Source organism: Ovis aries, chromosome 5 (genome assembly GCF_016772045.2).
Source record: "Ovis aries strain OAR_USU_Benz2616 breed Rambouillet chromosome 5, ARS-UI_Ramb_v3.0, whole genome shotgun sequence".
Taxonomy (NCBI): Eukaryota; Metazoa; Chordata; class Mammalia; order Artiodactyla; family Bovidae; genus Ovis; species Ovis aries.
The window spans coordinates 49195229-49210229 of NC_056058.1; the positions used below are offsets into that span (position 1 = coordinate 49195229).

General features: G+C 49.4%; 1 protein-coding gene across 1 annotated transcript; it reads right to left on the reverse strand.

Annotated features, from left to right (window-relative positions):
* Nucleotides 1-1432: 1432 nt before the first annotated feature.
* HBEGF (heparin binding EGF like growth factor) lies at nucleotides 1433-13384 on the reverse strand. The gene is made up of 6 exons (XM_042250567.2): nucleotides 13068-13384; nucleotides 12695-12868; nucleotides 9666-9843; nucleotides 4221-4376; nucleotides 3306-3396; nucleotides 1433-2900 (listed from the first exon to the last, which is right to left on the reverse strand). The coding sequence occupies exons 1-5, from the start codon at nucleotides 13111-13113 to the stop codon at nucleotides 3324-3326; spliced, it is 627 nt and encodes a 208-aa protein (XP_042106501.1). The 5' UTR covers nucleotides 13114-13384; the 3' UTR covers nucleotides 1433-2900; nucleotides 3306-3323.
* Between the last annotated feature and the right edge of the window lie 1617 nt (nucleotides 13385-15001).

Here is a 15001-nt window from a genome sequence, read left to right on the forward strand (position 1 = left end):
CTGAGTGAACTCCGGGAGGTGGTGATGGACAGGGAGGCCTGGTGTGCTGTGATTCATGGGGTCGCAAAGAGTCGGACATGACTGAGCGACTGAACTGAACAACTCAATTACACTGTTTTACAATCTGGGATTGGAGCAATGTCCACACCCCAAACTACATGGAGCTAGCATTCTAGTAGGAAGAGATAGACAAAAACAAATAAGTATATGTTAGTGGTGATGAGGGCAGTGGAGAAAAAAAATAAGGCAGAATAACAAGGAGAGCAAGAGTGGGCTGGGAAGGAATGTGCTATTGTGTAACAGGGTGGTCGAGAAAGGCCTGCAAGGCAAACAAGATCTGGATTATGTTTTAAATGATCACTGAGTTTTACATTGGAAATGGGCTATATGGGAGTAAGGAGGAAGAAAGGAGCCATCACAAGAGTCTGGGTAAGAGAGAACTCCCTGGTGGTTCAATAGTTAGGACTCCACACTTTCACTGCTGAAGGCACAGGTTCAACTCCTGGTCAGGGAACTAAGATCCCCACAAGTGGTGAGACAAAATCAAAAGTTAAAAAAAAAAAAGTCAAAAAAGTCTGGGTGAGAGATGATGGTGAAATTTGACTGAGGTGATGATGGTTGCAGTGATAAGAAATGGCTGCACTCAGCATATATCCAAAAGGTAGGTCTGACAAGATTGGCTGATGGATGATAGACGGAATATAGAGCATGAGAGATGGAGAAGGCAATGGCACCCCACTCCAGTACTCTTGCCTGGAAAATCCCATGGACAGAGGAGCCTGGTAGGCTGCAGTCCATGGGGTCATGAAGAGTTGGACATGACTGAGCGACTTCCCTTTCACTTTTCACTTTCATGCATTGGAGAAGGAAATGGCAACCCACTCCAGTGTTCTTGCCTGGAGAATCCCAGGGATGGCGGAGCCTGGTGGGCTGCCGTCTATGGGGTCGCACAGAGTCGGACACGACTGAAGTGACTTAGCAGCAGCAGAGCACGAGAGAGGAGTCAAACGTGCCTGTTTCCACCAGGAGCAAGGCCTGCTTGCACAGACAGCATAGCAGGTCAGGCCCTGAGGCCAAAGTCTGCTGACTGAACCGGTAGATGTCTTTCTTGGTTACAACCTTTCCTTTGTGAAAGTCTGTTCTCTCTTGCCTCAGATATGCTATCATGTAAGTATTAAGACAAATAAAAGTCAGATTACTAGTTGCAGCTCTGTCGCTTACCAACTAGGTATCCTCAGGCGAGTTACATAGACTTTCCAAGCCTCAGTTTCTGATTTTGGAAAAATGGGACAACAGTAGCTCCTACACAGGATTGGTGGGGATACTGAGATAGTATACATAAACAGACCGGGTTCAGAGCCCACCAGAGAGTCAGGGCTTAGCAAATACCTACATTAAACCACTTCCCAGTTAAAACAAGCAGACAGAAGGCTACAGAGCAAGGGTTATCTTTATTTGAATTGCAAAGTATAAATATGAACCAAGTTTGGAAATACAGTTTTAGAAATACAAGTTTGGAAATACAGGTTTGTAACAGTTCAGTAATGGCACCAGAAACTTCCAGAAGGGACCATGACAGCATACCTTTGTAGTTTGGGTGAGGTGGGTGGGATTACACAAAAGCCCTCCTCACCTCCATCCTTCTCTGTAGCAATTGGTAGGTTATCAATTACTAAGAACAGTCAGCTCCACTGTTTCCTGTTCCTCCTCAGCCTTTTTGTTTGCGAATACCTTCTCTACGTTACGCCCTGCTGCATTGACCCCTGCATGGAGTAGCACCAGAAGAACGGCAGGAGTAAGAGAAATGTCTTGACACAAGGGACAGTGAGTTCCCACTCTGTGGACCTGGGCCCACGAAGAGTGAGGGGCCAGGAAAGCTGGAGGCATGGAAGCCCAACCTCTTCTAGGATTGGGCAGGGAGAGGACACAGGATAACACTGATATCTGTTACATCTTGACATCAGCACCGCGGGCTTTCAAAACACAAACGGTAGACACAATCGCCTAGGCAAGACTGCAGTCCAACTCACAGAGTGGATCTGACAAAGTTAATTCCTACATCCTGACCATACAGAACTCCCCCTGTGGCACTCTGATCATGGAAGATCTTCAGAAATGTGGACAGACAATGGATGACTACAGATGGATGACAGAGCCATCTCATGTTTGCAGCAGAAGAGTCTAATGTTGAGCCAGATGGTGGGGGATGTGGGGTGGAGGGCCAGGAAATTGCCAAAGTAACAGTCTAGGCACTTGAAAAATTGTTGTTAGATTGTTAAAAACTAAATAAATTAACATACATAGAATAAAATAAATATATAATTTAAGAGGCATTTTACAAACAAACAAACAAACAAAAATAGTTGTTATTTTTCCATCTGGGAAGAAGTCCCAAAATTCAGAGTTCTCAGGTCTATGGTATTTCACAGTTAACCCATCAAATCCAGCGCTGGAGGGTCCAAATGGCAGATCCCTTGGTGGCGACTCGAGTACATGGCTTCTCAATCTTTGTTACTTTCTTCCAGTCCCCAAATCTTTCTTTCTTCCTCTCCTTCTGTTTTTTCAGTCAAAGATCCTGGAGCATATGGAATTTAACTGGCATTTTTAATCCAGAAGAGAAGTGTTCAAACAAACGTATGGGGGTAAATAGGGCTTGGTGCAGGAGAATCAGGAGGACACGAAGGTCCCTCACTTTTGCTTTCTTCTGACCCAGATCCCACTGGACATATTCTGTTTGGCACTTGAAAGCTCTGGTATTTTGGCAAAGCAATTATGGGAGGCCCAATCTAGATGGCAACTGGGGATGAAGGAATCTTCATGGCTAGTTGTGAAGTCCTTCCCCTCTGTAGAATCTGAGATCAACTTGTATCTTCTCAGAGGTAGCAGTCCCCAGCTGATTCCTAAAGTACAAGAAGAAGGTATTTAAAGCTAGATCCAGCTTAAGAGGTCTTAAGAGTCTCCTAGGTCCAGCTTTAAGAAGTGGAAAATCTAAAAACAAACGACGACAAGAAGTGGAAAGATCTTCTGGGAAGGGGTGGGAAGGAGAGGAGAAGAGGATGGGAGAAGCTGTCTTCTCAGGCATCTCTCTTGGGTATCTCTCTGGCAACTTTCACCCTACGTAGAGATGTAGCACTGACAACCTTTTTGAAAACAATTCCGCAATGGGTCCCTCACTCCACGGTAGCCTGCCCACTAACTCCTAGGTCAAGAGAAGAACGCCTAGAAAAGAATCCAGCATGCCTGGATCACTTCCTAGATCCAGGAAAGGCAGTGATGGTACCATGAGGCAAATGATGGATCATTACCTTGAGCGCAGGTTCCTCTCAGTGGGACGTAGTCATGCCCAACTTCACTTTCTCTTCATTTTCCACGTCATAACCTCCTCTCCTGTGGTACCTGAGGAAGGTAAGTTTTGTGAGCAAGTTCTGCCTGCTGTAACAGGGTGTGAGTCCCAGAGCTGGCCCTCCTAAAAGATTCTGGCCCAGTGGTTCTCTTCACACTTGGAAAAACCCAGAGGACATGGTGGGTCAACAGACCTCTGCCCAAAGGTCCAAATGCCCATATCCAAAGGATGCCTGTCTCTTAATTGCAGGCCACAATTTGCCAAGAGCTTTCATCTCATTTATACAATCCTCACAACATCTTTATGAAGTAGGGGAACAGAGATTATAATCCCTGGAAGATTACAATTCTTATAAAGACAGGTAACTAGATCCAGGTCTCACAACAGATGAGCTGCACTGCTTACAAATGGGCACAGAGTGCTTAGTAGGTCCCTCCGATCTAGAACAGAAGCAGGATCAGAAGTGTGGCCTGAGGTCCAGATGCCTCAGATTTAGAAAAATATACCAATAGCACCACTCATGCTCTGTTGACCAAATCACATCCTGATGCCAACAGAAAATAGAGTCAGGAAAAAGAACTGTGTGAAGATGTGGCTTCATGGGAGAGCTGCAGAGCCTGCCAGCTCAGGACCTCCTATGACCTAGCGACTTTGGCCCTGGGCTCTAGACACTGGACATATGTCATACAAAAGAAGCCAGGCTCTTGGAGAGCCCGTACCCAGAAATGTCAGTCAGGCTCTTAGCCCAAGATTTGGCAGAGGGTACGGAGAGTAGGGGGTGGGGTTGGAGGTTTGGAGGGCTCATGTGACCATCAGATAAAAGATCTTAAAGGAGGAGAAATAGAAGTGATTTGCAGAAACAGCCTGTAACACTCACCAAAACATGAGAAGCCCCATGATGACCAGCAGACAGACGGATGACAGCACCACAGCCACCACAACCAGGATGGTTGTGTGATCGTACGTATATAAGCGATTTTTCACCGGGAGGCTCAGCCCATGGCACCTCTCTCCGTGATAACCTGGGTGGCAGCTGGTCCAAAACAGAACAAAGCAGAGATGAAGTTAGTGGTCTGGTTTCACTCCTGGTAATGGGCTGCCTACATAAGCCAAACCCCACTCCTCACAGCTTCAGCCTCTCTGTCTCTGTGATCCCTGTTGCTTCTCTATTCTTCTCTAGTACAAGACTCTTTGGAAGCCCCTCTAAAGGCTCTGTGGCCTTCCTCCTTCACTCCAAGCCCTCCCCTTCTTCATTCCCTTTGGTTTTCTGGCCCCAGATTCCTGCTCCAGGCAGGGAAAAAGAAAGGACTGCAGGTTTTGGCTAGACAGGTTCCACGTATGGCTGATTAACTACATGTGTGTAAAGATGTTGTTTCAGTCAGTTCAGAGGAGTTAGGCACAAGAGCTGGTGGGTTGAACTGAGGGGATTCAGTATCACTCCCTCTAGTGAGGCCCCTCATCACTCTGACCCAGAAATAAACCCAGCCTTCCCCATCGATGCTCTCAGCAGCCAGTCCCTCTCTGCCACTGCCCAGCCTATTAATAGGCCTTGTTCCTTTGCCAGGAGTCGTTTTTCTCAAGTTTCCTTCATTTAACTCCCAGCTCCCCCTGGGTACAAGGCCCAACTTGAAAGCTGAATTCTGGCCTTTGGCCTCTGAACATCCAGCTATCATTCCAAGACAAAGCAACAAAGGAAGAAAAACATCTTGCCCAGCTGTCCTGCCAGTGCATTTTAGACCATCAGAAACAACCCCCTCAGCTTTTTTCACTCGAGAAATAAATCAGGGGCTTCCCTGGCGGTCCAGTGGCTAAGACTCTGTGCTTCCAAGGCAGGGGATGCGGATTTGATCCCTGGTCAGGGAACTAGGATCCTTGCCACAGGGCATGGCCAGAAAGAAAAAGAAAGAAATCACAGGCAACAGCCTCTTCTAACACAAAACTTTTCCTGGAAGCTCTTATGAAGACTGAGAAATGCCCACAGTTGATCAGGGACATTCAAGTCCCTTTCTTTATCTGAGCAGCCCACGGATCCTTTGATGTAGGTGGGAGCCCATGTCACAGAAGGGCAGAGCAATTTTCCCCATGGTCACACAGCAGGGCAGAAACACATATGCAGATAGTCTGACGCTGAACTCAGCGTGCTGCTCATTTGCACCCACGAATGCCTGGTCAGGGCTGCAGTGGCACTGCCTGCTCATGGCCTCTAGGCCATTTGCTACAAAAGGGAGCACCAAGAAGGTGGGGCCCTGTATTCTGAATTGCACGTCCTCTAGGGAGAAGGTGAGGCACCTGGTTCCTCAGAGCAAAGCATCTCTTTTTCCTGTGGAGAGGTAGCAGGCAGTTCCAAGGAACAGACCGATGAAGACCCAGGGTCTGGGCTGCCCCTGCCATCCTGCCCAGCACCTCTTCCTCTCCCAGCTCCTGCACATTTCAGGGAACCATCTCATTGCAAGATAAAGGTAGGTCAGGCCCACAGCACAGCACACAGTTCCTTGCCCAACCTCTCCACACAATTGTCCCATTGACCCAGGTGGGCAAGACAATGACCCCTATTCCTGCTGGGACATACAGGATGCTCTCAGGAGCACCCCTGGAACATCACCTGTGCACCACACTTGACAGTTTACAAGACTACTCTTATCAACTAGCTTAACTAAGACAACACCCTGGTAGGCAGGGATAGCCTCTTTGGCATATTGAAAGACTAAGATTAAGGTCAGAAGACAGTAAACAATTTGTCAAATGTTTCAAAACTAGAGAGCAGAAAGGCCAAATTCCAAATTCGTAATTCTTTCCATTCTGAACAGTGTTACCCCAAGGAAACACACATCTGATGGGCTTGATGGATTTTGGGTGTTGCCTGACTCTGATTTCTCAATTATTAGTATCTTGAATGATAAATAAATAATAATTAATAGCACACATTATAGGTTTACTATGAGCCAAGTACTGTGCTAATGGCTTTACAAGGATCATTTCTTCTTAAAAATATCCCTCTGAAGTAGGAGTTACTATCTCCATTTCAAAGATGAAAGGACTGAGGTTGGACTTCTGTTAGATAACCTGCCTAAGACTACAAAGTGTGTGAGTGGTAGAGTCGAGTCAGGATTCAACCCAGCAATCTGGCTGACTTCAGAGATTGTGCTTTCCTGGGGGGAGGGGAGCTGAAGTTGAGTCTGTTTTTCACTTCAAGCCCATCATTCAAACCCCACAGGTACTTACTCAGATGATAGAAATAAAGCTTGGCCTCAGAGTCCCGCAATTCAGTTACATAATCCCTCCACCCCCTCCGCCACCCTGAGTCAAAAGGATAATAATGTAAACATCCTAATATTACCCACCTCCCCCTCCCTTTGTAGACAACTCCTGGCTCCCCTAGGGGAGGGGCATTCCAAGCATCCCAGGGTGGTGACAAGATCGTGTCTCTTGCCCAGAGCCGGCGACCCATCAAATCGGGACGTGTTCCTCCTACCCACGTCTGTGGCCCATTTCAGAACGTGTATTATAACAGAACCCTCTAGAGTCCAGAGACATCTTCCAAGTTGGATTTCTCCATGCCTGTCCCAGGAGGTGAAGGGGCACCATTTGGCAGAGGGGACTCCGCATATATGAGTTCCAGACTGGCTCTGCTACTATTTCTAGCCAGGTGATCTGGAGCAAGGGAGGGTCACGTTTCTAAGCTTTGATTTTCTCATGTGAAAGACAGGAATAATAAGTGCCTACCTTACTAGAGCTTTGTGAAGATCAAATGAGATAATATGGATAAAAGCAATGAATAAAGGCCAAATCCCACTTGTGTGGAAGTTAATCAGATTCCAGAGTATACTGCCCATATCCTTAGGAAAAGGGTACCAGAGTCAGAGTCAAGGAGAAGGGAGCTCACTATTGCTCCTTGGCATCTGGGCAGTGAGGCCAACTAGAGCCCTCTTTCAGCCCTGAGTTCTCCTCAGGCTAACTGCCCCTAGGCTTCCTCCAGCCACAGGAAATCTTGCAGTCAGTTTCTGGGTCAGCAACTTGTCAGGAGCCCCAGGAAACTGCTCTTTGAGGGTAACTTTTGGCTGGTGACACAAAAGGGTTTTCCTGTGGATGATGGCTGCAGAGGGCTGGTTTAGGAAGCCGGCCAGCCTCAAGCTTACCACGGCAGCCCAGACACACCCTGGCTGGCGGTTGCTGCGTCTGGAGGCTAGAAGGAGCCACAAAAGACCCCAGATTTAGGTGCCCAGATGTCACATTCTCCCAAACCAGGAGCTCTGTGTCTTCCTGCTGCCTGCTGCCCTGAGTACCAAGGGCTGGAGGCAGAAAAACAAGACACAGAATCCAGCCCCTTGAAAATCTCCCTTGGAAGCAGACATAAAGTCATCACATCAGACTTCAACATGCTCTTCAACTAGTAAAAGCCTTAAGAGACCTCTAGTATAATAGCTGCACTCTATAAAACTGTGCTCCAACTCTGTAAGAACAGATGGGGAAGAAGGAAGCAAGCCAACACCTAGTGTAGCCTGGGGGCACGAAAAGCATGTTGGACTGGAAGTCAGGCACCTGAGTGCCTGTCCTATTTCCACCCACTTTATTTAGCTGCTGATCTCAAACCAAATCATTTCCTACTTCCGGGCTCCAGTTTCCTTATCTTCCAAGTAGAGACAGCAAGCCCTGCCTAACCAGCAGAGTGTTTTTGAGAATACAGGGCTATATTTTCCCATCCCCTAGAATAACTGGCACCAAGTGGGTGGTCAACATATACCTGTTGGGCTCAATTCATATTAAATATAAACTGTTAAGCTCCAGGAAAAAGGAGAGAAGGCATCATCACAGTCTTCATCACCATCCCTAGGGGCACCTTGGTCCTGGACACCATTACCTAGGCTCTTTGGGCTTAGGTGGTGGGTTGACCCCAGGTCTCCAGGAGAGCAGCCTTACAAGGGTTCTCAGCTGAGCAATGGAAGTCCATCCACCAGAGCCCTGGCCAGTTCAGCCCAGACAGATTCCTGGCCTGAATCCATCTTGACAACCCTCAGAGTCACTGCCTCCACCCTGTGTTAATGAGGCCATTTTACAAATTTAAGACAAACATTCCCTGCCCTGTCCCCAGACCTCTAGAAGAATAATATGGGGACTGTTTAGGTTACTCTTAAGCACCCTCATCCAATACCAAGTTCCTGATACGGATATTAAAGGAGAGGACCCACAAGTGACTGTGGGTGTGGAGGGGTGATGGATCCTATTGCCAAATACAGGGCAACTCTGCTATATGAGATTAGATGGCAAAAGCAAGCTTTAAAAAAAAAAAAAATCAAAGGGTCTGTACCAATCACAGCAGCAGAAGTGCCAGGCAGCCAAGCCTTCCCGCCACGCTGGGAGGCAGTGTGCACACAGTAGATTCCTGATCTGCCCAGAGTCTCCTACATCACAGAGGCTGCCTCCCCATAGCAACTCCAGCCCAACAGAAGAGAGGGCATGATTGCAGCCTGATGTGGGTGTGGGTCTCGGGCACAGTGGCGACATTATGCCTGCCGCAGAGCATGGCAGTGTCGTCATCCCTGAGGGACTGCCAAGGCAGCCGTTTGCTGGGCTCAGCCTAGCAGAGTAGCTGGGGAACCCATGGCCCCTCCACCCACACCCCTGCCCAGGGAAGGGGTGGTGCCATCTGACCGGGGGGTGATGCCTACTGAGACGGGTTCTATTTTCCGTTAATCCTGCACAAAGGAAGTGTTCTCCCACCCCCATGGCCAAAGGTCAATACCCACCACGTCCCCCACATCTTGGCCCTCGCTGGGGTGAGGAAGAAGGGTTTCTCCCTGCTCCCACAGTGATTGCTTTCTGTACAATCCTGCCATGCCTTACAATTAACCCACATCTGCTCACTCACATGCACATTTGTCTGAGCACACCTGCACAGCACGCATCCAAAGGCACCTCGTACCCGCCTGCAGGACTTAGGAAAGGAGGCCACAGGAGCTGCACTCCACCCAGGAGCCCCACTCTGCCGTGTTTCCTACTCGCTTCTCCCATCAGGAGTAGAGCATGAGGCAGAGATGAAGAACCTGCCTTCAGGTGTCAACTCTCCTAGTCACATGCTGATTTCTGAGCAAGCAGGAAATGCCCCCAAAGATGAAAGAGCGTCACAAACCCACGCCACAGGAAATTGCATCCTATGTTGGAGGGAGCCCCTTCCGCTGACTAAAAATATTTCCCCTCCTCCCAACTTCCTCCCAGAGGGTGAGAAGAAACTGAGTGGATTTATGAATTCAAGGAACAGTGATAACAGAACAGCCACTAGGCTGACAGAGTGAGCTGATAACAGCCCCAGGGAAGGGACACTTACATGCAGGTTGGAACCCGGAGCTCCTTCACGTATTTGCATTCTCCGTGGATGCAGAAGTCCTTGTATCGCCGAAGACATGGGTTTCTCTTCTTCCCTAACCCCTTGCCTTTCTTCTTTCTTTTCCCACGCTCCTCCTTGCTTGGTGTGGCCAGAGCTTGTGGCTTGGAGGAAAAAGCAGCTGCAATAGAAAAGTACCATTAAGTCTTTGACTCCCTTAAGGGAAAAAAAAATCAGAAAAGCAGTGTTTGGAAGGACACTTTGATTCTACCTAAAGTCAGTCTGGGCAGACCACCCAAAAGTGGTAGAGGAAGTAGAGGCTGGTGGCGGGGTCCCAACAAAGGCATTTCACAACCTCATTTTAAGAACCTCATTCTAAGAATGTTAGCTTCAGTTGAGTAATTGCAGCTGATTGGGCAATTCCACTGACCTCACTCCTACCCTTGTCTGTCCTCAGCTCCTACTCCCCCATACCCACTTGGTTCTATTTTGGCCTTAAATCAGCCTCATTTCCTGATGTTGCACTCAGTGACCCACTTGCAGGAAGACAGTGTCAGAGATAAAAACTGCTTCTGGAGAAGGCACTTGGATGGTATTTTAGAGGAAGGAGGTTTCTAAAATAATAATAATGCCCAGGCAGTACCCTCTGGGGTACCCTTTAGCACCAGGGTACCATAAGCCCAGACCAGAACCCGGCTCAGGGACAGCAAGCAGGCCATCCCTGGTCAGACACTTGCTGCTTAACTTAAAAAAATTTTTTTTAATTTTAATTTTTAAAAATATTTTTATTGATATATAATTGATTTATAATATTGTGCTAATTTCAAAGAGCCTTGTTTTTTTAACATCAAGCAAAATATTTACCCTGCTCGGTGCTCTTTGCAGTTCACTACTTCTCGAAGGCCCATTTACATTTATCCCCAGATGTCCTGTTTATTGCTTTCTAGGATGGGGTGCCCAAGAGGCAGAAAGACGGAGAGCAAAGAACTATCAAAAGGAACTAGAACAATGATGGCTCTCTCCATTCTTTCCATGCTTCAAAGGGGAAAAACAATCTCACACAGACATCCAGCTGGGACTGACCTTGGGCTATGCCCATCAGCCCAGGGGTCTGACGCCAGTCTTCCCTCCCCTGTCCCAGCAGAAGAAAAGGTGCCTGCTGTCTATGGCTATAGGCACATGTCTGGCAGAGGGATGAACATCATACATTATTAGACTGAAGGCTTAGGATTCTGGAAGTAGAATTTACTTCAAAATATATGGCTTTCCATTTTCAGATGAAAAACCTGAGGTCCCAAAAGGCAGTGACTTGACCAAGATCATGCAGGTTTGGGATCTGAAATGTGGTCTCTGGACTCCATATCCAGCACTCTTCCCCAACACACTAAGCTGCCTCATACACCCCAGCAGTGTCCTCCTCCAGACAAGCCCAGAGCACCTGGGATGCTGAGCCAGGAACCAGACAATGAATGGGCTCTGAAGTCAGCAGAATGGTGCTCGAATTACAGTCATGTGATCCTGGGCAAGTCCCTTAATCTCTCTGAACCTTGGGGTTCTTGGTGAAAAGTGAACAGGCTTTCCTATTTCAGAGGGTTGCAGCAGGATTAATTAATTCACAATAACATGTTAAGTGACTAGAAGACAGGAGACACTTAGTAAATGGTAACAGTTACTTATTTCAGGTGACAGGATCCCTAGACTTGAAAAATAGTCTTTGCCCAGCAAACCTGAGGAAAGAGAAGAGACAGGTGCCAATAGTCCCATAGTCCCCTGCTCCTACAGTGCATACCCAGGCCCCTTCAGAACTCAGAAGAGGCACATGGTCCGAGGAAATTAGTGACCACAGTTGTGGTAAAACTGAGGCAGGAAGAACAAGCCAATCAGAAAAGGGAGGGAGAGAGTGACAGGGTGACAGCCAAGCTCCTGCTGGGGAGAGAGAGCAGTGAGTCAGGTCTGCGAGGTATGAGGAGCAGCTGTGTGGGTGGAGAGTGAGTCACAGCCCAGCTCTGCCCTGCCTAGGAGAGGGCCAGGAGAATCCAGGTTGTTCAGGCAGGGGTGACCCCCGCCCCCTAGAGGGCTACTGTGAGAGGATGGAAAGTGAGAGCCCAGCCTCAGCTTTGGCGTGGACAGCACCTAAGGGAATCCCTGGGTAAGGAAAAAGAAGCGTGGCAGAGAAGCAGGCGGAGTTAGAACAGGTGGGTATCTTTCCAACCAAATATAGTCATTCCAGGGCTCCAGGGCTCAGTCCCAGCTCCACCCTCAAGAATCTCTGCAGGTGACTGGGGGCAGGAAAGCAGGCAATACTGGAGCCTCTGGACTCTGCCCTGTGCTTGTATGTACTTGGCCACAGCACCTTTGCTGGTTGAAGGATCCCACCTGGCCCTTCCTCCTCTGGAGCCCTTCTCAGGGTCTCCAAGTGGTCAGGAAGTATCCAGCCTTGTGAAGGACTTGTGGACACCCAGCATATCAAAACAGCTCTCTAGGGTTCCAGTGCTCACCATTCACAGCCTCCCCAAGAGTGCTGGCCTCACCTGGCAGGACCAAGTGTTCCTCATTCCCCACGGTTTCCCAAACCTGGAGACAGGTGGATGGAGACTAATCCTGCACACCTTGTATGTGCCTAGCATCTCCACATCTGTGATTTTATACATAATAGTCAATTAATGTGGAAATTAGATCTTGTGCACATTTTTACATAGAAACTCTAGGGAAAGCATCTCAACCAGTCCTTGTTCCTGTCACCCAGCTTACCTCAGAGAAGAACACACAAAACCCAAGCACCTTGCCTGTCTCAATTTGCCCCCAAGTATGCAGAAGGGCAGCAATGTGGCATGTGAGACCGGAGGGCAAGAAAGACAACAGGACCTACGTTCTAGGATCCCCCAGGGAGCTTGTCAGGCCAAGAGGCTTTTCCTTGAAGTCCTCTCTTGAAAAGCCCCAAACCACAGGTGTGCCCAATCGGCATAAATACCAGATTCTATGATAGTTCAACTGATCACCAGGGTCCGAGGATGGGCAGCCCCCACACCCACCTCTGAAAAGGTCCAGGTTTGCCTCTTCCAAGTCCAGGACTTCCCGGCCTTGGGCACCTCCCGCGGGCAGCAGCTGGTCCGTAGATTGAGTAGGGGAGTCCAGATTGCTGGTTCCAGCAGCCAGGCCTCTCCGAAGCCGCTCCAGGCTCTCGCCAGTCACCAACGCCGAAAGCACTGCGGGAAAGGGGCGAGGCCGCCTCAGACCCCCAGCCCAGACCCCAGTAGCCATGCACCGCGGCCGGCTCCAGCCAGCCAGGGAGCACGGGCCCCACCAAGTGGCTCACGCCGGGGACGCTGCAGCGATCTTCCCCTGTGCCCCCAGCAGAGAGTCCCCATCCCCCCAGACCCCCGGGAGCGGCGGCAGCCCGCTTACCTGCAGCAAGAAAGAGCTTCAGCACCACCGACGGCAGCAGCTTCATGGTCCTGGACTCGGCGGAGGAGGCGAGGCAGCAATCACTTTGGGGGGCGGCGGCCACCGGACGCTGGCACGGGAGCCGGGCGAGAGAATCTCTGGAGATCCCGGCGGGCACGGTCGGCTGCTGGCCTCTGGGTGCAAGCCTGCCTGGGATTTGCGCGGAGCTCCCGGCCGCTGGGCGTCTCTCTATTCACTCCGTCTGTCCGACCGCCCGAGCCCTGGTGCCTCAAGCAACAGAGCCAGCCGCTTGCCGCGCGCAGCTCCCTGGGTCGACTGAGCGCTTCTCGGCGTGCAGCCTGGAATAAGGCTCCAGGAGGCGCCGAGGCTCCGCCCCGCCCCCCGCGGCCCCTTCCCCCCTCCCGCTCTGGGATGCCGGCCGGGCTCCAGGCGCCGACCGCTCAGCCCCCGACCCCGCGGGCGCGGCGGGGAAAGGGGGCGGGAGAAAGGGGCGGCGCTCACATATTTTGGGACTAGGCCAGTGTAGCCGCGGCCTGACTGTGGGTAGGGCTGCTGACCGGCAGGTGGCGGGGACCAGTTCCTACCTTTCCCCAAATGCTGGTCCGCCGCGGCAGCCTTGTGACCGCTGAGCTGCGCTTCGCCTTTGGACACCCCTCGTTCTTGCTTCTCTTCCAGGCCTGGTCCCTCTGGTTATCCGTGCTCTAAACCAGAGACCTCCGCCCATGTCTTCTTCTGAGTTTCAGAAACCTGCTTCTTTGCCTACCCACAAATCAAGGAGCAAATAATAATTAATTCATTTATCACTTAAAAATTAAACACATGAATGCCAGCAAGTGTCGTAAGCCTAAGGTTACCAGAGTTGCAGCTGCAGTCATCTGGTATCAACCCAGAAAAAGCAAAGAAAGTTAGTATTCTTTCATCCACCGGAGTGGCTTCTTTCCATCTTTGTCCCAGATGACATAGTCTCCTTTAGGATTTTTGAACTCTGGATTATAATTCCCAGGCTTCTGGGATTGAAGAAACACAGGCTGTGAAAAAGCTTCATACTTTTCTTTGTCTTTGAATGCCATCTTCTTCAACAGAAAAGCTGAGCCCCCTCTCACAGGACCCAGCTGGCTGGCCTAGGTTGCCACCTTCAACAGGTGCCAGGAGATTGATGTGTTTCTCTTCCAATCTATGTATTTTTACAGAAGTCCTCTGGAGTCAATGTCCTAACCCAAAGAAATAACTCTCTCAGTAGGCATTTCAGCTCCCAGGGACATGCTGGGGCGGGAGTTATATGACACAAGGCTGGGTTGGCATTCAGAGCCCTCAAATTGTGCCAGATAGAGCTGCTTGCCTGCTTCAGCCCATGTGTAGGGATAAAAACAGGCCTGCTATTTATACACAGCCTGTTCCACTCTCCCTCCCCATCCATAATTCTGCAGGAGTCCATGGGGCTCTGCCTTCTTAACTTGCCCATAGCAACTCTCCCCAGGTTTAGGTTTCCACAATGCCCTGGAATCGCTATAGACTTAAGCTGGAATCCTGACTTGGCTTCTTACTGTGTGACCTTGGACAAGATGTTTAATCTCACTGAGTCTCAGTTTCCACGTCTCTCAAATGGGAATAACAAAAATAATAATGCCTACTTTATAGAGAGCTTCTTGAAGATTGAGCAAGGGAACAGACATGTTCTAGTAGATGTGCCATATTATTATCGTTATTATTACTAAGCATTCTACATTGACCATTGCATTTCCTTAGAGACTTCTTTTCTCTCCCTTCCCCACAGGTCTGAGGCTTCATGTGTGGTTGGGCTGGTTTTAGAAGGAAGCTTACCTATTGCCTATTTGGCCAAGTGCCACTGTGGGATTGTTCCTTTGGGTGATCAGTATCGGGCCTCGGACCTCAGTAGACAGTCACCACCCAGGCCACACCTTTGTTCTCCCTCA